This window comes from Melospiza melodia, chromosome 2 (genome assembly GCF_035770615.1).
Source record: "Melospiza melodia melodia isolate bMelMel2 chromosome 2, bMelMel2.pri, whole genome shotgun sequence".
Classification (NCBI taxonomy): domain Eukaryota; kingdom Metazoa; phylum Chordata; class Aves; order Passeriformes; family Passerellidae; genus Melospiza; species Melospiza melodia.
In genome coordinates, this window is record NC_086195.1 from 129,441,461 (window position 1) to 129,467,026 (window position 25,566).

A 25,566-nucleotide genomic window follows, 5' to 3' on the forward strand; every position below is an offset into this window, starting at 1 on the left:
GGTCTGTGGCTGCACACATAGATTGGCCATAACAGACACCAACTCGACCAGCCTAGCTCATTAAAGAATAGAAGTAAACAAGCCCCTGGGTATGATAATTAATGTTAATAAACTCAAACGGGGGACCTCAGCCAATCCCATTGAATCCTGAACGCAGACGTTTCATTGGCCAGTGAGCTGGGCGGTGCTAAGACTCCAACCAATCAGATGTTTAAGAGCCGGAAATTTGAAGCCCATAAAAGAACACCCAACAATAAACCTCAGCTGTTGCTTCATGGACTCACTGTGTTCTTATTGCATGCTTGTCTCCAAAACTGTGACAACTAACACTCTGTATGAAGTTCAGAGTTAGACACTAATGTAGCATCTGAAAAATATAAAAGCTAAAAATGTAAGGCTTCACTGTGCTTTGAACCACCTGGCCTCTGCTGTGCTAACACAGGCCCTTCTGTGAAATGCCTGGAGGGTGCCCTGTCTGGGGATTAGGTCCCAGCTCTAAATAAACAGATGAGTAAAGTCTAAATTTTTTCACACTCTGCCCCCTAAATGAAATGAAGAGTCCTGCTGCTATTTTTTTTTTTACAGAAACTGCAATAAATAGGTATGGTTTTATCATGTTAGGAGCTGTAGGATTTTCTGTAAATTACCATTTAATTCCCTTTCATTGGCTAAGGAACCAATGAAACAAAGATATTCCAGGTGAAGGAAATATGGCAGCAGAGGATGGTTAACTCTCAGCTCTGCCAGTGATGACTTAAACCTAGAAATAAAACAACACCACTTTCAAGATAATATCAGTAGAGGAGGTGATACAAAGGTTGGTCTTTATTAGAGGCCTCCAGGGGCAGATAGGGAAAGTTTCCACAAAATGCCCAGCCTCACATGGGGTGAATACAGTTTGGTAAGTTTAGCAAATCAGCATAATTGACAAAAATCACCAATTGGAGACATAAGTGCTGATGCAATTTTCCCTGGTTCAGTCTTCTCTGAATTCTCCCCCCTCCGATGGAAACTAAACTTTGTTCATGAAAATGTGTCTTGAAGAGCTGGTTTTCAGCCTTCCCAGAAAGAACCAAGATAGCATATGGGGCCTTGTACCCTGTGGGGCTTGGAGCTCTGAAATATGTTTTGTCTTTCTACCTAGGGAAAAGGTGGGGAAAAGTATTGGGAAAACTAGCCACAGATACAACGATAGACTACAGAGCTACAAATAGATGTGTAAAGAATACAGAGAATATATAGAAGGAAAAGGCAAAAATTATGTGGCATCACCTCCACCAACAGCTCATGCTGCAATGCTTGCAGTAGTGGCTGGATGGCAAAAGGCTGTCAAGGAAATGGTTTTGTGTAGAGAAATACAAGAAGGACCAGCCTTTGTTATGCAAAACTCTGCAACTGAAGTTGATTAGAACCGATAGAGAGCTGTGAAACAATGAAGACGAGATAGCTTCCTTGTTGAAACAGCAAGATAATGAAGGGCATCTCTGAAAATGCCTTGAAGCATGGCAGAGTTCTCTGTTGGTTTCCATGTCTAGCGTTGACTTCTCTTGTATAGCGCATTGACCTGTAAATATTGAAGAATTGCTACTTTTTATTACAGCAATTGCAGTTCTTCCTTTTTAAAAAATCAGTTAATCTGTGTGTCATTTGCATCCTGCCTTGGTGAAAGTGTTAAAAGCTCCATCTCCTGACCCTTTCCCTCAGTGTCTGCACAGTTGTCTCGCTGACCACTGTCTCACTGTGTCTTTGTGCAGAATGTTCCCTGTCACGCCAAAATCATGTCATCTGTGGCTGTTTTGGGGATTTGTTACAGGCATTAGGCAGGCAGCAGATATGCCAAAAGGTGCTGAACTATCATTCTTTCTGGCAACTGTGACTTTACAGGTTTGGTTTCAGGCTGGGCAGAAATACTGTGAAAAACGCCAATCACTTTTTTTAAAAAAAATAATTAAATGTTTAATAGTAATAAAATGGTTATAAAAATAGCAATATAATTAGAGTAATGATAATTTGGACAATTTGGATTAGGACAATATGAGACAATACAAACAAAGAGTTAGAGATGTCCAGGTACCTTTTTCTGGGCAGCATAAGCCTGAAAAAGGACGCACGTAAACAGAGGATTAACCCTTAAAAACAATAACCTGTTGCATATTCATGCACCTCATACATGATGCATAAATTCCATTTGAAAAAAGGATTCTGTCTGGTCAGTGTCAACTTCTTCCTTATAGTCCTAACCGGGGTCTTCAGGGCTGAGCGAGGCAGGAAGAAGTTCGTTTCTCCTGATAATGGAGCAATAAATTCTCTTTCTGTGAAAGATTTAGGTGTCCTGTGGCTGCTATCTCAGTGCGAGTCCTTTGTTTAAAAAAACTATCTTACATAGCATAGTTTCTATTTCAACTTTATGTTATAACCTAAAACTATGTTCAACACATTACTTAAAAAATTAATACAGCATAACTTTCTAACATAACACATATAATATTCATTTTAATATTTTCAAAAAGCCAATCATAAAATATGCGTTTTTCACAAATACCATCTAAGATACACTCCTGGGTAAAGCAATGCAGGTTTGACTGTCCATAAGTCAGAGTTTTCAGGATCTAACTGGTAAGATGTCCAGAAGTCACTATTCTGACTTAGGCACCTGCATTGAGCTCATGGAGTTTGTAGAAGCTACTATAATTAAAATCAGTGTTAGAAAGGATATGTTAAGAATTACTAGAAATACCATTACCCTGTGATTCTCCTAGATGTCTATACTCAGCAACCCAGCTGCCAAAAGTGATCCATAACTGGGGTTTAATAACTTTTTGGAAGCTCACTTTGTCATCCTGACTTCTCTTGTGCTTTGATTCTTAGAGAGGTGAAAGTTGAGCAGTGCTGCTGCTGCAGTTGTAATTAGTCCAAGTAACCAAGGGGTTTGCCAACCAAATTGGATAAATAGTCCAACACTGCCTCCCTCTGAATCACACTGAGTCCAAATAGTATTTTTTTCCAAACAAGAATATCTGGATCAGAGTATGAAAGATCATTGATTTTTTTGTTTTATTTTATCTCAGAGAGTGAGTTTTAAAAAAACAGTTAGCTTTGTTGCAATTTGACACTGGCACAATGCTTCTTTTCAAATGCCTTGAAGAGTGAGAAATTAAAGGGCATTTATTAATATTAGCAGTAGTTTTTCAAAGTGTATTGCATGCATTGTTACTAATATTATTCTAGAGGTACAGTGCCAACAAATCATAAATACAGAGAGTTGGCAATAAATTAATTGGGGAATTAATAAAGAACTAGAATTAGGAAAGATGATGAGATGAAAGAGATGAGCTGAGCGAAGTCTGAGAATGGCACATCTTTTTTGCAGTAACATGGTAATGAATATTGTGAAGACAGTGGGAATACTGATCCTCACATGTTTCTAACAACGTGCCATACTTGGTCAAATTGTTGTAAAATTGCTAACATTAGCAATTTCGGGCTGAAAATACCTTTATGCCAGTATAAATGCATCTCTGGTGCAGAGCACTGTCCCTTCTACAATGAGAGTTCCCAAATTGATACAGTATTATAAAGTGAGCTGGGCTCCCAGAGAACTTCATGGGCTCTAAACTGACATTACTCTCAGAAATGAGACTTGGTACTATGGTAAATAGTGCCAAAAAACCTTCTTTCCTGACTGTTTGACAGTCAAGAAAAACAAATCTAATACCATGCTCTCAGGAAACAGCAAAAGAGGTTGAGAACAAAATGCAGTGAGGAGTGGCCAGGGCTTCAAGGCATGAAGGAATCTGTAGGCACAACAGCCAAGAGGGACCAGGTTTCTGCAGGGGAAGAGTTGGCTGGCAGGCATGATTCTAAATGTCTGTAAAATCACATGCAGTGCAGAAGGAAGGGCTAGCTGGTATGTGATGAGCTGAGGGCTGGGATCCCCAGAGGAAACTATTGGATATTTAATTAAGAATAGTCACAGAGGGGACAGTTTGTCAGACACATAGTGGTTTTAAACTGACAGAAGGAAGTTTGAATTAGATGCTAAGGAAAAATTCTTTACTGAGAAGATGGCAAAGTAATAGAATAAGTTGTCCAGAGAAGTCCTATCCCTGGAGGTGTTCAAGGCCAGCTTGGATGGGCTTGGAGCTATCTGGTCTGGTAAAAGACATCCCTACCAATGGCAGGGAGGTTGGAACTAGATGGTGTTTGAGGTCCCTTCCAACATAAATCATTCTGTGACTATATGACTCTTTTCCTTTAAGTCAGGAAATTCTTTGCCACTTGAGGCTGTGGGTCCTAAAATTTACCTGAGCTTAGGTCAAGACTGGACGGGTTTGCAGAAAAGAAATCCATCAAGTGATACAGTAAAAAATTAACCAATCTGTCTGGGCCAGAAATGTTAAGCTGGGAATGAGATTTATATTCTTTCCAGTGGGATGTTGCTAAAAACAGGAGAAAAGCTGCTTCTTTAAATAGCTGATTTTTATCTTGACAGTGTCTCTTGACATTTCTACAGCTTTAAAATTACTTTTCCCCTCTCAGTCTTTACTTTCCCATGTATTATTTTTCTGTGGCAGTCCTCTCCTCTTTATTGGCTTTGTTTCTGTGAAGGACTTTGCAGGCACACAGTTTGTGGAAATTGGGAGTGGGGCTGCAGCTGAGCCTCATCCCTGATGGGCTACAGGTGTGCAGGACAGGTGAACAGTATTGAAGGTAATGAGCCATGGAGTGCCAAGGTGCACTGACCAACCACCAAAGGGTACAGGGGGCACACAGGTGTCATGCTCTGTAAGATAAGGGTATAAAAGATTGTACTGAAGAGCAATAAGGAGCTGATGCTTGAAGCCTTCTTCAGGGTAAGTTATACCTCCCCTGTCAGGACTTTGCATAATGTTTTCCTTCAAACTGTTCAATTTCAAAATGTTCGCTTTTTTAAAAAACTTCCTAGTTGCTCTGTGTTTCTGCTGTGTAGTTTCCAAGTCTTTTTTGCTTTAGTCTTCTTCTACAAGAAGCGTCACTTTTTCTCTTGGGCACTTTCCCTTGAGCAGCTTTAAACCCCACTGTATTCCTCTGTGTCTCTGTAAAGAAATCTAAAATATCAATGTGTGAAAGAGGGACAAAACAAGCAGGCTTTAATAAAAAGGCATATTTGCTTTTAGGATATTTATTTTCAAAAATTCTGTAACAGGGCAAAGAGAAACCTTAACATGTTAGAAATAAATACATGCTTATTTTTCTTCATATATATGAGAAATGGAGTTGTAAAGAATTCTCAAAACCTGACTGAAAGCTCACAAAGCTTTTGTATATTTTGTACATTTTTTGTACATTTGTATGCAAACTCTGAGATAAGGTGTGCTGACTTAGAAAGGCCATAGAATAGAGATGGCATTGTTGAGAGAGAGATTGAACTTGAAACAAGTTTCAAATGATGGCCTTGCAAAAAGGCCAGATATTTTGGAGAATTAAAACTGTGCAAGTTGCATTGTAGCAAGACCACATGGGATAAATAATAGGTGATTGGTGTTAGAAGTATTAGTAGCATTGTGTGGCAAAGGCTAATAGGCTGAAAATTATTTATAAGGTATTGTAACCAGGAAATAGGTTGGGTTCTGATAGAACAGCAATGGATTTTACATCTCTTATGTCTCACCCTTCAATGAGACTGATACTGGAATAAAATCTTTTTAAATGCCTCTCCATTGCCCTGTCTCTGTAAAGCTGGGATTTTCCAACTCATATATTCTAGTTATAGGCTTTCCACAAAAAGAACAAATGTTTCTTTTTGTGCTGTGTGCCCAGAAAAGCTGCTACATGACCACTGTCCTGCCAGGATTTGATGCTGAGGAGATGCAGCCAAGGGGAGGCAATGAGCTCCTGGTTTCACTGGGGCCATTGTGAGGGGCTTCAAGGGCAGGTCTGTGAGTCAGTGTGAGTTTGCATTCTGACTCGCCATTAGCTGTGGTATGGAGTTATGTGTATTCTGTTATGTACATCTGAAAGAGTACATCTCCTTGAGTCCTCTCAATCAGTATAGTTGTGTTAGGCTCAGAGGCCTTTTCTAACAGTGAACCTCAGTCCCTGTTGAGTTTCAGGTGGAGGCAGATGCAGAGGGGCTTTCTACAGCTGTGTCTTGCCAATGAAGAGTGCAACCCATTTCTCAGCACAAATGGGGTATGGAATCTGGCTGAACACTTCTGGAGTAAATGGGATGCCTTTGCCTTTGAAAATAGTGAAGGCAAACTATTTAAACTGTTACACAATGGGCTTTATTAATACAGGAATTTTAATTTAGCATGGGAACGTAGTATGTGCTGTGTTTTACATGCTTCTAGGTTGGAGGTTGAGTTTTCCTCAGGGTGCAGCTGGTTGGAAGCACAAGGAGCTGTTTCTGTGGTTTCTGGGGTTTAGCAGATCAGCCAGGCAGAGTGTACCAGGGGTGTGGGAGCTGGGCAGCAGTGGGCCATGAACAGAGCAGGGCAGGACTGGAGGGCAGTGGTCAGTGAAGTGACTGGTTCTGCTGCTGGGAATCCAGCTGGGAGAGGGATTATTTCTGCATAAAGGAGTTCCCTGCAACTCTGATGCAGAGCTTACAGAGCTTCACCCACCAAGTGAATGTAGCAAATCGCTTATTTGTAAAAGGGGTGCCATAGTTTTTAATTGTGATATTTTTAGAGAATCTTCTGGCATGAAGAGAGTCAAGTTTTAAAGCATCTTCTGAATCAGACTATTGTCTCCTATGACATTTTCCCTCAAGACAGTGATATTGTTGCCTTGATTTTCTTCCAAGAGCATCTCTGAAAGGAAAAGACTTCTTTTTTCTTAGATGCCAGTTATTCTAAGTGTGTTTCTCAGTTACTCATGGTGGTTAATGCAAAGCACTTGATCTCATGGGCATTTTGAGCTACTGGTTTTACAGCCAGGTGTTTGCTGTCATGAGTTAGGCTTCTGTTAATTAGGGCTTCATATATTCTGCAAAACATTACCAGATTTGTTCTCCCTGCACACTCTTCATTCATTGCTACAGAACAGCAGAAAACAATTTAGCTCTCTGGGAGTGTATTTATTACAACACCATATGTTCTGTGTTTACTTATGCTGCACAATTAAGTGATTGTACTGCAAATCATGGCCAAGTTCCTGAATAGCTGGGGCCTAAAAACAAGCTCTTAAATTCATATTTAGGTTCCTAAATAGGTCTCATTTTCAAGTATTGAGTACATCCTGATTCTTGCTCAGTTTTTTGAAGTGAGCAGACGATCAGCATTTTGAAAAACAGGCCTGCTATGTTTTCTCATGCTTCTGAGGGGAATCTAAACTATTATTTAGACTCCTCTTAATATTTGTGATATTGCAGTGCCTCTGGTATTCTCTACTTTGCAATAATTCCTAGTGAGGCTTATTCCTGCTGACAAACTATCCATTTGGATTGCTTAAAATATTCAGTAGAAAGGTTGCCAGCAAGGTTGCAATTTGGAGTCTTTGCTGGAAGATGAAGAGAGGCACAAAGTAAGAATATTTCTGTCAAGTCACTGGGCTTTTTCCATGAAAGGGTAGGCTTTAAATAGCATCTTTCTTATAACATGCTTAACTGCCTGTAGCTGGCAACTAACCTGAGTGAAGAAGGGTTCATCAAAAAGTCTGATTTTGCTCTCAGGGTTATTGGAAGCTCTTCAGTGTCTCTTAGTGAGGTTCTTTTTTTTGAGGTTTTCCAAGGTTTTTCTCCAATGTGTGAGTACAATAAAGCTTTCTTTGCTTTCTCTATATTAAAATTTCAAGGAAATTCTGATTCATTATTTCAGGAGCTGAGTTAAATTCTTTCCTCTGGATAATTTTAAAAGAAATTGTGTAAGCCTCAGATATGTGTGCTGGCTGAAGCAGCAAATGTGTGAAAGGGTGGTGTTGCTTTGCTTTATGCTGCTCATCCTTGAGAAGAGGATGCTATCCTTAATCTGTGGGCTCAGAAGCACAGCAGGAGAACTTTTTGACCTAGAATAAAACAATGACAATATTCTGTGAAAGTATATCATGCACATGGATGCTTCTGAAATATATTGCTGGGGATAGCTTGGTCTTTCTTTTCAAGAGAAAATCATACCAATAAGTCACCATGATATTTTCTGAAAAATCCCTTTGCCAGGATTTTTCTCCTGAGAAGCTGAGATGCCTCAGAAAAGAAATGAAAACAGTGATCATCTCATTGCTTTGGAATGGGGTCTGGAGGTTGTTTACCAGCAGGTGCATTTTTGATTCCTTCTGTATGGGTTGTTTTTAATTAATGACCAATCATCATCAGCTGTGTTAGACTCTGAGGAGTCAGTCACGAGCTCTCATTATCATTCTTTTCTAGCTTTCTGATGTATCCGTTCTCTTTCTTTACATAGTTTTAGTATATAATTTCTTTTAATATATCATAAAATAATAAGTCAGCCTTCTGAGAACATGGAGTCAAATTCTCATCTCTCACCTTGTCTTGAGGACCTTACAACACCACACCAAAGCCTTTCAGAAAAGAAGATCTTACATGATGAGGGGAAAAGGAAGGAATTATTCCTCATAATGTAAGTAAAAGTAGATAAATTTAGATGGTCCTAAAACAGGAGGATTTAATGTACGATAAATCAGCAGAGTGATCTGACACAATTGCAAAGGTGACTTTGAAAGAATTTCTCATTTTCTTTTCAGATGTCTTTCATTTTTCATATTCACATGCCTTGATGGATCATGCCTTTTGTTGGATCAAGATTTGAGGCCTTTTCAGTAATTAAAATGCAGTTTTTGTCACACAGAGGCTGCTCTTGAGAAAATAATTTTGCTTTGTAACATGATTTGTCTGAGTCTGACTGCATGTCTGCGTTCCCCTTGCAGAGGCACAGCGATAGCTGGAATTGTTTTTGGCATAGTATTTATGATGGGAGTGCTTGCTGGGATTGCCATCTGTATCTGCATGTGCGTGAAAAGCACCCGTGAGACTCGAGTCGGGGTCATCCGAGCAACGCACATCAACACCATCAACACGTACCCAGGTAAGGAACCAAAGGTTCAGCCCTGCCAGAGTGCCTGTGGTCGTGGCAGGAGTGTTATCCTTGGAGAGTTACAGCTCCACACTCATGATCTCGTTATTAAAATTGTTAGAAATGCCTCTGCCCAAATTAAGATGTAAACGAGACCATATGCCAGTGACAATAGTATGGGTTTGGTCTGACATGAGAGAGAGAGAGAGAAAGAGATAGAAAATATGTGGGGGGGAGAAAGGTAGGTGACAGAGACAGAATAAGGAAAATATCACCACTCCATGGATCCCAGCGAGTTCCATCGATCCTCTCCAGCTGGGCTTCTTGGTGGTGATGGTTCCCCCAAAAAAGTATAGAATCCAATGGGATGATATGGCTCAGTCCAGGTAGGAAAACCCAGGCACCTCCCTGGGGCAGGGGGACTTTGCCATTGTCCCTTACAACAGACTCTGGGTTCATTGCATCACGTGCAGTCCTGTGGTGCAAGGCTTCAGGAATGACTCTGGGGGGCACTTTGGTGGGGAGGGGGTCTTTGATGGATTATGGCACTCCCTCAGCTGCCTCTCCCATGAATATCCCATAGATGTCATCTGTGGGGTTGGGGCTTCCACAGCTGGGCTGGTTTGTGTAAGGGAGGATCGGTGTTCACTGCCTCAGACCAGAGGTTACACACAAAAACTCCTGCCCCTCCTCATTTTTGGGGAGAGGAAACCTGGCTGCTGTGGGCTGTGGTCTCCCCAACACCAAACACAGCCAGGGAAGAATCTGTGCTGGGTTTGGCTTTCTTGTGGATACATTCCCTCAGCCTTCTTTGTTTTTCCCTGAACAATAGCATCTTATCTAGGTGGTTTAACTTACAGTCCAAAATCCCTGTCAGGTATCTTCAGGGAAGCTTCTTTGGTTGTAGCTTCTTTATGCAGTTTTTGTTATAATGTGCAAAACTCTTTTATATCAGTGTTTGAGGCATGAACTATTTCAGTCTCTGGCACAAAGTAAATGGGGAATGTAACTACAGTAGGAGGCTCTTCTCAGTCTGGAGGGGAACAGCACAGCTCCTGCAGAGAAAGGCAGGGCAGCTCAGCATGCAGTGTCTGGCAGCACAGCTCTGTCTGGGAGAGCTTGTTCAGCTGCTGGGTGGGCTAAGGAGATCTGGCCAGGGGACACACTTCACAGGTGGGTGGCTCATGGAGCCTGCAGGAGTGTGTCAAGTCCTTGCTCAGGGCAGTGCTGCATTTTACAGGACAAATAAGCCTCCATCTCCCTGTGCTGGAGGCTCTCTGGCTGTAGATCACTTGTTCTTCTGTAATGTTCTGGTTTTTGTATTTGTTCTTCATGTGCAGCTGGCTCCTTTGCATTGTCCAATATAGTGGAGGCCAGGCATATCACAGAAGGGGGAAAACCTGCACAATAAGGTCTGTGGACCATAGTGCAAAGGCTTTGAGTAGTGATGTGGAGTCTGATGCCACCTGAGCTGCCTGGTTTTTGCCCAGAGCTCACAAGCACTGCTGGGTGCTGCAGGATCTCAGCTGGTTTCTACAAAAGCCCATGGGCATCTCTGCAGGGTGTTCTGTACTGCATGTCCCAGCAGGAGGGACTGCTGGCTAGGATGCAGTGCTCAATCTCTGCATCCATCTGGCATCATGCCTGAACTGCAATTTGGAGTACAAATTTAGACAATGGTTATAAAATCATAGAATCCTGGGTTAGGGTGGACCTTAAGAGATCACCTAGTTCTGCCCCCTTCCCCCAGCCCCAGGTGGGGACATGGTGCTGAGGTACCTGTTTGTGCCTTAGTCAAAGTTAGCTGAGTGTTGGACCTGCTCAGTGCAAGCTTCTCTTGTGAGTTAGAATTGTTGTGATGTCATTTTTTGAGGTGCAGGCAGCAGCAGGAAGGCACAGGGTCTAAGCCAGAGGTGTCCCAGGGTCTGCAGCATCCCAGGGGACAGTAGGGACCCCTCGTGCCTCTGGGGCAGTGCAGCTGTGTCCAGAGTGAGTGTGAGCTGGTACATATGGCTGTGAATGAGCCAGCTTGGTGTAGAGTCACTCACTGCACCACACTTGTCAACTTGCACCACTCTGGGAGCACCAAAGGAGGTGGCACCAAGCCAGCTGGGGTCTGCAAGGCACATTTGCCTCAATTCCACATCTACCATATGGAAATGGCCGCATTGTTGAAGAGAAAAGCAGGCCCTGGATGCAGCATAATGGTGTTTATGCAATTCAGTGACATTGTTAATTACCAATTCAGGAGCAATTGCCTTGGGATAACTTTGGGAGTTCATTGTGATAAAACACAGAGCTGTTCCATGCATGAAGTCTTGTCATCCCACTCCTAGAGATCCCTACTTTTATATTCCCTCCTGTTGCAGAGTTTGCAGAGAACCTCAGGTGCATTATATATGCTTATCAACAAGCTATGCAATACTTTTTATGTATTCCTTTATTATACCAGCTCTAATGTCTGTTTTCTCCCTCACAGTATTAGTTTCCAGTTAGATTGAAAGCATCTGTGATCATCCTTATAATTTCAACATTGTTTTGTGTACAGTGATGAGTATGAAAGGAAATGGCAATATTCTCAACCATGAAGAGCTACTTCAAAAATAAATAGTTGCTGCAAGCTGTAAAAAGCAGAACAAAATGAAAACTCCAGGGCTGTAACCTTTTCCTCCCCAAGTCTGTTTCTGCAATGACACACCCTTATCTCTCAATCTCTAGGCAGTTTGACTCCACCTCAAGGCCTCTAGTTCAAGCATCAGTTTGAGCAGCTCTTCCTCTCAGCAAGAGGAGGATGGGGAAGCTTGGAAGTGTTTTCTGTGTTCCCTGCTGTCTTGAACACTTCTGGAATAATGACTGGCCTGGCTTGGCTGCATGGCTTGTGGCCAACACTGCCCCTGCCATTACCTGCTTTGGACAGGCACAGCAAGTGTGAGGATGCTCTTGCTTCTGCCTCAGCCACAGCAGCAGTGCAGTGTTCAAGAGAGCAGAGCATGCTTTTCATGGCACAGTGGGATTTGAGTCTCTTCCCCCATGACAAACATCCTTGGTTTCTGTTTCCACTCTTTGCTAGTACTGTTTTGTTGCCAGTCTGCCTGAGACATCTATGGAGGGGACAGGAGAGCATCTGTGGTGACATAAATGGACATGTGAGGAGACTCTGGACCTTAAAATTTGTAGAGAATACTCTATTTGGATGCTGATAAAGAGCCTTTAGTTCTTACCTGCTATCATTCTGCAGCATTCACTGTCTTTTTTGTCAGTGAATTAATCCTTTTTCTTTAATGTTATTAGAAGTAACTGAGAAAAAGTTTTCAGCTACTTCTGATTATTTTTGTTGCCTCCTAAATGCCTAATCCAGTTTACGAATGCTGGGCTCTCCTGAGATGTCCCCATTGGTGTGAGCAAGGTGAAAGCTTTGTCCTTCCTCAGCCCAAGCCATGCTAAGATGTCTTGCCCTGGGAGTGTGATGCTGATGTGTTTGCCATGGTGTGGCACCTGGAGATCCAGAGGGTGTTTGAGGTGTCTGTGGAGATCAAGAACCCTGACTGCCATCATTTTGACATTACATAAATCCCTGTTGCTGCTGAAGGAGGTGGAAGGGAATGGATCTGATAAACTCAGCCTTTCTCCCCCAAAAATGTTTAGCTCTACCACATTCTCCTGGTGTCATGTGCCATACAGGCACTCAGACACTGTTACAGGCACAGCCTGTTGGTAGGCACACAGCTAAGGAGGGAAGTAAAGGGCAATAAACAATGACTCACACTGATATAAATTGACTGTATAATGGCAGTCTGGGAAAAAAATGAATGAATTGCCAGGTTTTATATCAGTTGCATGCAAGTCTGGATATCAGCAAGAAAATACTTGAAGGCTGCATCTGAAAAACAGTTTTTTAACTCTGTGTTCTTTTTTCTCCCATTTCAGTGGCTCCACCACCATACAGTTATGAACATGAGATGGAGCACCCAGCTGACCTACCTCCACGTTATACTGCAGCCCCACAGACTGTGATACAGTATCCCCCACCCCCTCCATACCCTGGGTATTCAGGGAAATGATTAACATGGCTTCACATGGACATTGACTGCCTCTTGAAACAGCCAGCACTGCTGGGACAATGCTGTTGGCTCAGGGACAAATAGGATTGGGTTCTGCATCAACACATGTGGCCACGTGTTGCAATAAACTAGAAAGGTTGCCCATGCTCAGGATGAATGAAAATACTGTCCACTGTGGACCAGCATGTTTCATGATTAAACAACATGTGACCAAAGAAACAGTTCCTAAAAGTTAGTGTCAGATGAGTGCTTAACACCAGTTCTTAGCTTCACCTGCAGCAGGAGTGGGCGTTTTCCCCACATAGGTATGTGCAGATGGTGCAAACAGTTCAACAAATTGTTTCAAAAGCACAAGAGGGTGCTGGGGCTTATTCTGGAGGAAAGCATCAACTGTTGCCTTGAGGTAACCACTGTGCCTTTCCTTGAAACGAGGGGAATAAGCAACGAGAAAGATTGAAACTGTTTTCTACTTCCAGCTGATAATACCAAGTGATCACTGTGCCTATTGGTCTGATAACCATGTTACAAGGAGAAGGGCTGGTAGAGTTTTCTAGTAATTAAAATTTATGGCTATTGGTTTTGGCCAAGTGCAGATTTTTTTAAGTGCCTCTTTTTAAGCAGTTTGTGACTAGTTTATGAACTGAGATGTTAACATAAGGATAATTTTTGTATGTGAAATACACTAATTTATAGTTGGTCTATTTTTACCTGGACTGAAAACCTCTATACATTGAAAATATACTAAAATGCCTTTTATACCAGCAAATGATGTTTTGATTTTTGCATAAAAATACTGAATCAACAGAACTCACAAATGGGAGAAAAAATACAAAACAAATATTAAAATGCCCTAGATTTGACATCAGTTTAATTGCATAAAGCCAGAGTTTTAAAATTTTATTTACCAGTAATGAGGATATCCAGACTTAGCAAAGAGATGAGAGTGGAGACTGAGCATCTGATTACTTTTGAATGTGTCTTGGACAATTTAAAACTGTAGGTCATCAAGTAATATTTTTACATTTGCCATGCATGTTGTTCAAACTTACTTATTCTCCACTATATGCAGTCCAGATCTTCATGATTTAAAATATTCCATGTACTTATGCAGGTAACTGTAATTCTGCAGCAGCTATTTGACTTCAGAATATCATATTCCATTACCTAAAGCATCATCTTTCAGTGTTAAGAGTATTATTTTTCTCAGGTTTATATGCAAACCACAAAGAGTGGGTCTCCAAGAATTTAAAAGTGCTTTATGCTCTTGGTTTGATTTGGGTGTCTGAGCAGTTTGAGAATGCTACAGCTGTGGCATCAGCTGCAGGTTACTGCTGGTTCACAGAGATCAGAATGCATTTAAATGTTTTCCAGTGTGGCCTTTCTCTTCTTTTCGAGTGTATTGATGTTGTAACAAATAAAAAAGCAACTTGCAAAAAAGGAGATACTGTATCCCAGTCAAATCAACCTCTCATAATCCCTGAAGTCTGGTGGTTCTGGCATTCAGTCCTGATTCAGGGAAGAACTGAAGCAACATTTAACTTAGCATAAAATTTATTCAGAGGCATTCTTGAAACAAGACCTTACTGACTGTTCTTGCTCAGATTTTGCAGCTGCATTTGTCCTTTCCAGGCTGACTAAACTTACCCCCTTGAAACTCCACTTAAAAGTGCAAACGGGCTCAGTCCCTGCCAGTGTAAGTTCAGAAGATCTGTGTTGTGGCCACTGGCCACACTGAGTCCCCAAGGTACCAAGGCAATTGTGACCTAGCTAGAGGAAAACTGAGCTGTGTCTCAGGTGTTTGGTTGCTGTTTGGTTACTCCTTGGAGTCTTCTCCGAGAAAGGAGAGTTGCGTTCTCACTTCTATTTTGCTGTTCAGAGGTGACAAGTCCTGAACTGGCTTATCCTTACAATTACTTCTGCTCTGGGTATGTCCTGTGGCATTTCAGCTGTTACCCTGACCTCCTAAGAGATCCCAATTGAACTCCTCCCATGAAGAGCAACCCTCTGTGTGTGGTGTTCTGGCAGTCTCTACTCAAAACCATATGCTGGGGTGTTGATGTGCCTGCCAACATGGTGACCAGCATGAAGAACAGAACAAAAATAGCTTTTCCTGCAGAGAATCCTGTTTCTGCTGCATCATTCTATGCTAGTGCCTCAGCACTTTCTAGTTTTTAATAATATTTTGGTGCCAAAAAGTTACCCACAGATAATGAGTGTTGTCGCTTTCCCTTTCCTGTATTTCATTTCTTTGTGCTGAACATGGAGGCACACAAATCAAAGAGCGGTTTGCATTTGAGTAATTCAGTCTTCTGGAAAATACAGAGAAAGAAAACTATCCTATAGATCATAAATCTTCCCTTAGAGAGTTTTTCCACCCGCAACACTTGTCAGAACAAGTTAGGAAACAGATTTCTTGCATAACAAGGAATTTTTCAGACTAAAAGGCTTAAAGAAAGTCATAAGACTAAAAATCTTGTAGTCTGAAGACTTTTCGTCTTATATCACAGAGTTTTCTGTTTTTCAGCTTTGTGATTGCATGTTTCCTCTGATGATGTTGCACAAAGGACATAGTGACCAAAGTATCTACAAGGTTTACATGACTTATTCCACAGAATATTACAGAAATTGGAAGTTGAGAATTTAGTAGTAATTAAGAGCTATTTGTTTGTGGTTAAAACAGCAGTGGGAATGTTCATTCTTGTATGTTAGTTAATGCTGTGCAGTTCCACATATCCTGGGGCATACCAGAGTGATTTTAATCTCAAAGGACAACACATCTCTTTTCCTTGCTAATGGCATAAAACATAAAGGTATTGCCCTTTCAGCAAACCAGACAAAGTTAGCATAGAGTGGCCTAAAATATGTGATGATTGCATTGAAAATAAGTAAAACTGAGAGAAATTGAGAGCAGGATGGAGCCTAACAGATTTATAAAACTGAAAGAATAGAACAAAAATGTTGCTGTGTAACAACTGGAAGCCTTTGACAATAGTAAAGTTCTATTATTTGGGTTTAGTTGAAAAAATTGAATCGTTCCAGTGCCTGAAAGGTGCTGCAAGAAGGCTGGAGTGGCACTTGTATTTTCAAGAGCATGTAGGGGAAAGTGGGGAAGTTTTGCTATAATACACAGAAATCTTTCATGGAGATGTTTAAGCCATAAATTAAAACATTTCAGTCTCTGACACATGGGAATTCTCCAAATGTTTTAGTAACTCTAAAAATAATTTTTTAGACACCATAGAATAAAACACAACAGGTTCTTAACAGCACGCAGTAGTAGCATCTAACACCCTGAGGCAAAAATTGCACCAAAGAATTAATAGAAGTTTAATTTATTTCTTGTGCTTCCCTAAGACATCAATGTTTGGACAAAAAACCTTGACAAAATAAGGAGCAGGACTTCATATCAAGTGGCTTCTGTGATTACACCCAGAAAAGTGGTTGTAGCTTTTATATTGCAGCAATGTATGAGATCCAAAAAGCAGAGCCCCTGCCCAAGCCTGACTTGTGCTATACCCATTGTAAATCCTGTTCCCACCCTGTTGAAACATTGGTGTACAGCAAGCAGAGGACTGAAAAAAAGAGATGTGATGGTCCATCACTTCAAAAAGAGAAAAAGAGATGCAGAAAAATAAAATGGTCAAGACTTTTTGTTCTGTATGGACTTAATAAGACAGCTCACTGTTAGGAAATAGCCAAGAGAAGGATCTGGGGAGCTCCAGCTTTGGGACCATGTCACTTAAGGTTCTGGAGGCAATAAATAAAGCAGAAACATTTATCTGTCTGGTCTGCTGTGAAGATTAGGCAGTCAGTATTCACACAGCTCTGGAAATGGAAAACATTAATTATTTTTGTTGCCATACTATGCATCATTAGTATTTACATCCTTAGTGAAGAGTAGAAGAGAGCAGGCTTTGGATGCCATTGCTATCACAATGATGACTAAGAGGGTCACCATTGACCCAATGAAGCCAACAGAAACAAAAGGAAAGCCAAAGACAAGAAATTCTGAAGAAAGTGTCTTCTTTTTTTGTCAAACTTGCATATGGAGCTGGTTCCTTCAGAGGTGAGTTGGCCTGCTGCCAGAAAAGGCAGCTAGTTTTGGACAGCTATGGCTGTGGATGATGAACACTGATGAATTCCAGGGACTGTTCATGGGTATGATGTGGCCTTGCTGTAATTGCTCCTTTACCAATCTTTTAAGGATATTTAATTTATTCACTGTTGAAGCCCATTGATCAATCCATACAGGATGATCAGTTTTGCAGTTCAGCTTTAAAGTGGTAGGTTTTTGATGTGGTTTCCATCACAGGCCCACTTCCAGTTTTGCTCCCCATTGGGACAGGATGTCTCTCCCCCAGACGGTGAGAGGCTTCTGAACAACAAAAGGATGTACCATTGCTGTCCTTCCTTCAGGACCTGTAATGTTAATCATGGATGCACTTTGCAAACACACAGTAGCACCTCCAATCCTTATTAGTGAACCTGCAGGAGCTACTAAATCCCAATCACTGGGCCAAAACATGTAAGAAATTAGTGTGACATCTACACCAGTGTCCGGCATGCCTGTAATGTAAATTGTTTTACCCCAATGAGTCAGGCTGCAGGTCAATTTTGGTTGGTTGGGGTCTAAAAATTGCACCCAAAAGACCTCAGGACCTGAGGTTCCAAATGGCACAGACTTAATTGAATTAGCTGGAAAGTTGTTTTGCTTGGGTGTATCATGGTGATGAGAAAGAGTTTCATATCATGGATTTACATCATTATGACCATATCATACAGGTAAGGCAAGGAATTGTTCATTTGAATCCAAATTTTTTTCTAAATCTTGATCAATATTAGAGCAATTAGTTAGTGGAAATGGAGGATTTACCTCTGCTTTAGATTGTGTTTTGCTTTTCTCTCTCACCACTGCTGCATCTGACCCAGAGGAAAAAGGAGTGAGGTCGCAGCAACCCGGGAGCCCTGCCAAGAAGGGTGGGAAAGCAGAACTCCACATTCCTCATAGCCCCCCTTGCTGGAGGGAGCACCTGAGGAATGTGTTGCCTTGGAAACAGGGAGAAAGCCAGAACTTGCTAATTCGTGTCTCAGTTTGCTACACTGGACCTTTTTGGGATCAACTTTTTCCCCTCACAATCTGCCCAGTTCGGGCTGCCCGTGCACCACAAATCCCGAATCTGTGGCGCTTTCCAATGGACTGTTACAGGTTCCACACCGTGCCCTGCCTGTGGGGACTCAGCTGGAAAACTCTCAGCTCCAAGCTGCCATCTCAGCATGCTTTTCTCCCCCCTAGCAGTGAATGAGACAGGCTTCAAGGCTTCTAAATGAATTGTCTGTGTCGCCACAGAAGCTCCTGAGCTCTCCTGCCTGCACCCTATCCAACTCTCTGGGCAGAGCCATCTCGGCCCTTCTTGAACATCACTGAAACACAACAGAAAGGACACCTAAGAGAACTTAAAGTTAGTATTACTGAAACTGAACAGGAATTAACATTGCTTAAACTTAACAACACTGAAACTTGACAGAACCTAAACTTAACAGAACTTGACAGAACCTAAACTTAACAGAATTTAAATGTAACAGAAACTCAAATTAACAGAGCTTACACCTAACATCACTTGAAATTAACAACATTTAACATTACTTAAAGTTTACAGAACTTACAGAACAGCACTGAAAATTGACATAATTTAAATTTAACAAAACTAAAGTCAGAGTTGGGAGTGTTCCTTTAAAAGTTTCAGATACAACAGAATTTATTTTGACTCTACTGTTATAAAAAGCTACTGAAAATTTGTCATGCAGCAGTTAAACATCAGTGAACCATATACAAGCAAATAACTGAATTGTAACTGACGTAGCAGCAAAATGGATTTACTGGAGAGATTATAAAGGTGTGGAAAATGTGATTTTATTTAATTTAGTTTTGAGAATAGCTCATGGTAAGTGCAAATATTATTGAAGTGCTTTGTGATAGCTAACAGCTGATCTGAAAGCTTCACAGACACAAGTGACTTTGACTTGATCAGCTGATATCCGTGAGAATCAGCATGGCCATCAGCCTGTCCCCTGGGAACCAACTCACATCTGCAAAAAGAGGGACTGGTACCTGTCTTCTACCCAGGAGAAAAGAATGTAAACATCTTTAGAGAAGAAAGTCTTTGGCAAGCATGTACATTAACAATTACTAACCAATGAATTGAGTAGCAACAGGCTACTAACCATTTTAAATTAATTGATTACATTAACTATGCTTTCAGAATACCATATAAATATGAGCTGTGAACAGTAAAGTTTCAGCTATTAGCACACAAAGAAAAAGGTGTCTTGTCCATCTCAAACTGCAAACAGTACTTTTCTGGTGTAAGCATAACTTTGCCAGGGTATTTTAAAGTGCAGCTTTACTCTGAAAAATGACAACTGTATATCTTGGCAAATTGCACTTCAAACCTGCTCAGTTTGCAGATGGTAAGACAGCTTTTTGAGATTGCTTGTACAATAGATTTGAGCTTGGACTATGAAATGTAATGGGATATAAATATTTAGGGATAAAACATCAGGGACTTATTTATGTAATATTACTATGAGTTTTGCTCGTGTAACTCCATTAGGTCAGTGGGTGTGTAAGACTGACCTATTTATATAAACAGCTACAAAGTCATGGTTTCAGTGGCTTTTAAAGGAATGTGTTACTGTTTACTCCATTTGTAGTCCATCACTTAAATTGTTTTGATATCAAGTCCAATTTTAATTTATAAGTGGTAACGAAGAACAGTTAGACTTGAATCACTGAACAGCTATACCCATTTGAAATGCTGTCACGTGTTTTTATGGTAAAATACTCACATTTGAATTATCTTACTAAAGCTGTTCAGTAAAAAGTAAGTAAACTGGTGAAGTTGGCACAATTTTATCTATTTTTGCAGTGGAGATTCAGGAGTTAATTATATCTAATTTTCGAATAGCTGCTGCAGATAAAGCTCAGGGTTTTCCTTCAAGTGAGCAAAGGAATGCCTGATTTATGAGTGGCATAGGTCTCCCTTAGTTAATTGCTCTCTGCAGGTAAATCATGCAATGTTTTGACATTGGGCTTGAAAGTTAGTTGCTGTGGTGTAACAGTTTGTTTCGTTAATATCTACATGAAATATTTTCAAGGAGGGATCTATTGAATTTTTTAAGGGGTCACATTACGATAAGTAATGCTCTGAGGGGCAAACCTTTTCCCAGCTATACAAGTTTTTAATTTGTGTGGTAAGAACTAACATCATTATAACTGAGTAAAGAATTGGTATTAATTCAGTCCAATCATGTGGGGGCCTGAATATATGTATTGTTATAACAACAACAAGAATACAACAACTGAAGTATAGTAGGAGTCCTTGTGAATATCTATATTATATTTGGTGGGTCCTAGCTATTCTAAATGAGTCACAGCTGTGAAGTCCTTAGTTGGGCAGCAGCTGTGGCTCGTAAAGATAGTTGGGATAAAAGGGGTGGGTCAAGAGCCCAGGAGGAGCCCCTGAGAAGACAGGAAGGACTGTGCTGCAGAGAATGGAGAAGAGCCCTAGCAGAGAGGCAGGAACAACACTGCAGTGAAGATTACAACATAATCACACTTTCAAATCAAAATTCTTGAAAAGGCAGTGTACATTTTATATGACAAGTTTTACTAATCGTGCCATCAGCACTTCTTTTGAAAAGTTTAAATCTTGCTACATAGTGTAAAAGGAAGCAATTACGTAATGCTATCTGCAGTCAGAAATGTACTACATCCACATAGCTAAACTTATATTTCTCTAATAAGCAGTCATGTAAAAATCTACAGTTTACTGAAAATACAAAGCTAGTTATAACAAAAGCAAAAAAATTACGTGATTCAGTAAAATCTATTACCTAATATGAATAGTTCATAAAAACACTAAGGTTGGGACAAATTAAGTATTCCCTAGAGGCTCAAAATGAGACAAAGTTTGCTAACTATGAAATGGCATGCAAGCATACTGATTCATTGTCGGTTATTCCTGTCACTTACAAAATGTCACATGCTGGAAATTTTTTTCAGCTGTCTTTTACACAAAAGCTGCTTCTGTAAATTTGAATATTATGCCATTCAGACCTTCATGACCAGCACCACAAGTTAACAGTTTTCAGAGAGCTTAACAGTACCTAAATTTGCCAAATTTTTTTACAGAATGTATGTACAGGTTTATAAATTAAAGGCAGGGGCATTACTATTATATTAACATCAACTCATTAACTGGATTCAATCTGTGAAAACTCCATGGCTGCTGCTGTCTGCAGGCTCCCTGCCAGGACCCTGGACAGAGCTGTTCCAGCTTCTGGAGAAGTGGGCAGGCTCACAGAGGGCTGAGGAGCAGGGAAATGCTGCTGGAGCTGCCCTGACCCGTCAGACAGCCCCAGGACAAGGGTTCTGATGAGGGTACGTGGGGTGCAGACATTTCATTGCTAAATACCTGAGGTCGAGCATCAGAGATTGTACATACTGAGGGGGTTTCTTAGGCTGATAATTAACAGGCATGGCCAATAACATGGGAATATCTCCCCTTTTTAGGGTTTCTTGTCTACATTTCTTTAATAGTGTTGGAGGTTAATGATTTGCAGTGGTAAATCAGGTAAAGGAATCATAGGGTGAGGAGGATAAAAATTAGCTAACACTTGAGCAGTGTTGGGAAATGCAGCAGCTGAATCTTTTACAGGAGTTAAAGGAAGATAAAAATCAGGCTTTTTTCCTCAGGATTGGTAGAACCAGGATTACAAGGATTGCCAAGCCCCTGAGAGTAATCGTCTCCCAGTTTAGTGGGCACTTCTGCATAACTATTGCTAACACTCCAAACAGTCTCCAAATTTAAAATATCTGTGACAGTGTCATGGTTTAATGAAAGTTTTCATTTGGGGGGAGGGTGGTTCCCTGTGGGGACCTGTTGGAGCCAGTGAACTGGCTAGCTCTGAAAGGCCAATCATATAGTATTTGCAGGGACCCCCGTGGCAGGGAGGAATGATGCATCCGATTCCATCTTTTCAGAAGGCTAATTAATTACCTTATTATACTATATTATTCTATATTATATTACATTACATCTAAACTGAATCTGCCAAGCACTCCACCCTGCACCCCTGCACAGAATCTCGTGACTGTCAGCCGTCAGTCCCGACAAATACATGCTTGGCCCTGATAGGCCAAGGAAACAAAATACCATCACTTTGGGTAAACAACCTCCATATTGCATTCTACTTTGGCACAACACAGGCACAGCAAATAAGAATTGTTTTGCCTTTCTCTGAGGTTCAGAGAATGTGAATCTCAGAAATATTCTCGGGAAGAACTGTGCCTTACTTTTCTCTGTGAAGTGAAAGGTGGAGACACCAATCAGCTGGCTAAGCTTGAAGATTGACCCGATTAGACCACTTGAAAGAGTTAAACACACCTCTGTGGAAAAGCACATTTCAAAACAAAGGAAGCCTGGGAAAAGGCTCTCTTGGCTTCTGGCCTTTAAACAGGCTGAGCCTGGGCCCAGGCCGGGCTGTGCTGGGCTATGCCGGGCTGTGCCAGTCTCTGCTGCAGTGCTGGCCCCTTCCTGGGCCACCCTCAGGGCCCCATTTTGGTGGAGCTGGGAGAGGATGCCAGTCCATGCTGGCCGGGGGGATATACTGGTGCTGGGAGAAATCATGCAGCCAGGACCAGTGCTGAAAATGGCCCCAACACCCAGTACAGGGACAGCCCTGAGGCCAGGAGCAGCCAGGGCTGGGAGTGAGCGCTGCCGGCCCGGGCCAGGAGAGCCACGTAGCCAAGACTGAGCAGCCAGGGCCACACCATGTAGCCACAGCTATGTTGGCATGACTCGCAATGGACTTTGTTTGCTTAGACATTTTTAGTGAGCTATGTTGCAGACAGAAAGACAAAAGCAGTGACAGCAGATTTGTTTCTTTTTTTCAGTGCTCCACATGAAGGAAAGGCACAGGGGTGGTGTGACAGTGTTCACAGGGGTCTTATATTGAAGGAAGAGATGAGGATCTGACTCCATATTTCAGAAGGCTTGATTTATTATTTTATGATATATATTACATTAAAACTATACTAAAAGAATAGAAGAAAAGGTTTCATCTCAGAAGGCTAGCTAAGCTAAGAATAGAAAGGACAAGAATGATAACAAAGGCAGTTGTCCCAGACTCTCTGTCCCAGCCAGCCAGCTGTGCTGTGATTGGCCATTAATTACAAACAAGCCCATGAGACCAATCACAGATGCACCTGTTGTATTCCACAGCAGCAGATAATCATTGTTTCCATTTGTTCCTGAGGCCTCTCAGCTTCTCAGGAGGAAAAAATCCTAAGGAAAGGATTTTCATAGAAAGATGTCTGCGACAGGGTGGTGCCAACAGTCAGCAAAGGTTGCACAGTGTCGGCAGGGAGCATGTGATCATCAGGGAGAGACACGGAAATTCCTTGATTATAAAGCTTAGACAAAATCAACCTTTCAACAATACAGAACTCTATAAAAACTGTTTCAGTTAAGTTTAATTAAAACTGTTCCAATAAAACCTGAAAACAAATGAACATAAGAACACGAATTCTCTCCCAAATAACGAAAGAGTGATGACACATAGAGACAACAACATAGGACTCTGAGGTCAGTGAAGAGTCAAATTCTAAATGAATTCTAAATGAATTCTAAAAGAGTCAAATTCAATTAAGGAGATGCCTTATTCTTACACTGAAATCCTCTTTTACGGCTATAGAGAAGATATAATTGATACACCAGACTCTTCTTTTTTTTTGCCCTGCAACTCATAGAAATGCATTAGTGTTCTAACACAAATGTAAGCCAAAGCACCAGCACTGAAGCAAGTAGATGTTACTGTAATCCAATAAGAAATCTGAACAGAGACAGATGAGGGAGATGAGAAACTTTGTCCCAGAAATAGTAATAGGAAACCTCTGTTCCCAGAGATGGATTAAAAGAACTATTTCTTCCTTTCCTGGGTGGCTGATTTGCTGTGCAATTAAAGCCACAAGAGAACTGTTTCTTGGGAAGTCTTCATAGCATAACAAGAGAGACTCCTCTCCCTAAGCAGACTGAAAAAAACTATTCTGGAGGTGATAACCTGACTGAAAGTCCCAAGTTTCTTACATTGTCAATGGGAAAGGAAGAACAAGAGTGTGGGGGAAGGAAAAGTGTTCTATTCTGAGGAAAGGTTTTATTCTGAAAAGGAAAAGGTTTTATTCTGATTCTTATTATTCTTTAATTTCTGTTAATAAACTTTGCTTTATACCCTTTAAATTTTGTGCCTGTTTTGCCTTCCTTCTCCTAATGCTCATCTCACAGCAAGAAAATTAGTAAATATGTTCTAGTAAGTGCACTGGTGCCTAGCCAGCACTAGAGCCACTACATAATTAGTGCGTTGTCCAGGAAATCAAACAATTTGGAAACTGAAAACTCTACAGACAGGGCACTCACAAACTTGCTCAGCAGGCTGCAAAGTTTTTAAAGCAGTATACAGTTTTCCATGTAATTAACATGACATCAGTGATTAGTTGCCCTTGTCTTTTCTGTGCCTCCTACTGCTTCCCACACTTTAGTGTTGTTGGAACCATGGTGGGGGGAATGCATTGCAACTGTAATTCAACCATACTAATAAAACAGCTAACTTAGCTGGCAGGGTGTTAAATCCCTGTTCTTTGAAAAATCTCTAAATAAAGCTTCTGCTTGTGGGACCTAGCTTGTCCCATAGTTCTGCATTTGTGTCTTACCTGTCCAGCAAGTGAAAACAAGAGGCTGGGGATCCCATTTGTGCACAGCTCTGTTTGAATGTGGCAGCTGCTGCGAAAGATTCAGTGATCATGTCCCTGTTTGGGCGCCATAATGCAGGAGCTTGTTAAAAAAGAGACCATTGTTTCTTCCAGCAGGATCCACCTTTATTACACACACTCCTGTATTTATATGTTTCTATTATGGGAAAGTTTAAAGTCTTGGGAACACAAGGAAGAAAGAGAAAACAACCATACCACCAAGCACGCGTTAGAGCAGACATTTCTGTCCTTATTGGCCATTTACTTAAACATGCTGCCTCCCAGCGTCCTGGGAAGTAAAGGGAAAACCTTCACACATGGCGTTTATGGCTGTAGTCATTCCTCTGGTATGCACCTTTCCCAACAGAACAGAAAGCCTTAACAAAGTCAAGACAAACAGTGACAGGCCTGAGCCATGATTTTACATGGGTAGCAAGGCCCTTATTTTATAAGGCTTTACCTACATGCAACAAGAAGTTCTCCATTACAGGAACTAATCTGGCTACCACCTTTCCCCAATTTATTCAAATTGTCCCATCTTTATTATATTACAACACATTTACCAGTGCCTCATCTCATTGCCCTCATTATTTTCATCATTATTTCTGTGTACAAAAGCATGTCACAGTTCTTACATGCCATCTTGGTTTGAAAGACAGGTGTCTGCTAAGGAAGGTAAGAGACTCCC

At 41.1% G+C, this 25,566-nt stretch overlaps 1 protein-coding gene across 1 annotated transcript in view; it reads left to right on the forward strand.

Moving 5' to 3' along the window:
- Positions 1-13,122, forward strand: part of CYYR1 (cysteine and tyrosine rich 1) — a 28,455-nt gene extending 15,333 nt beyond the window's left edge. The window contains exons 3-4 of the mRNA XM_063150535.1: positions 8,866-9,023; positions 12,939-13,122. Coding sequence (XP_063006605.1) covers positions 8,866-9,023; positions 12,939-13,072 — 292 coding nt within the window. The 3' untranslated portion in view covers positions 13,073-13,122. The remainder of the gene's footprint in view (positions 1-8,865; positions 9,024-12,938) is intronic.
- The last annotated feature ends 12,444 nt before the right edge of the window (positions 13,123-25,566 follow it).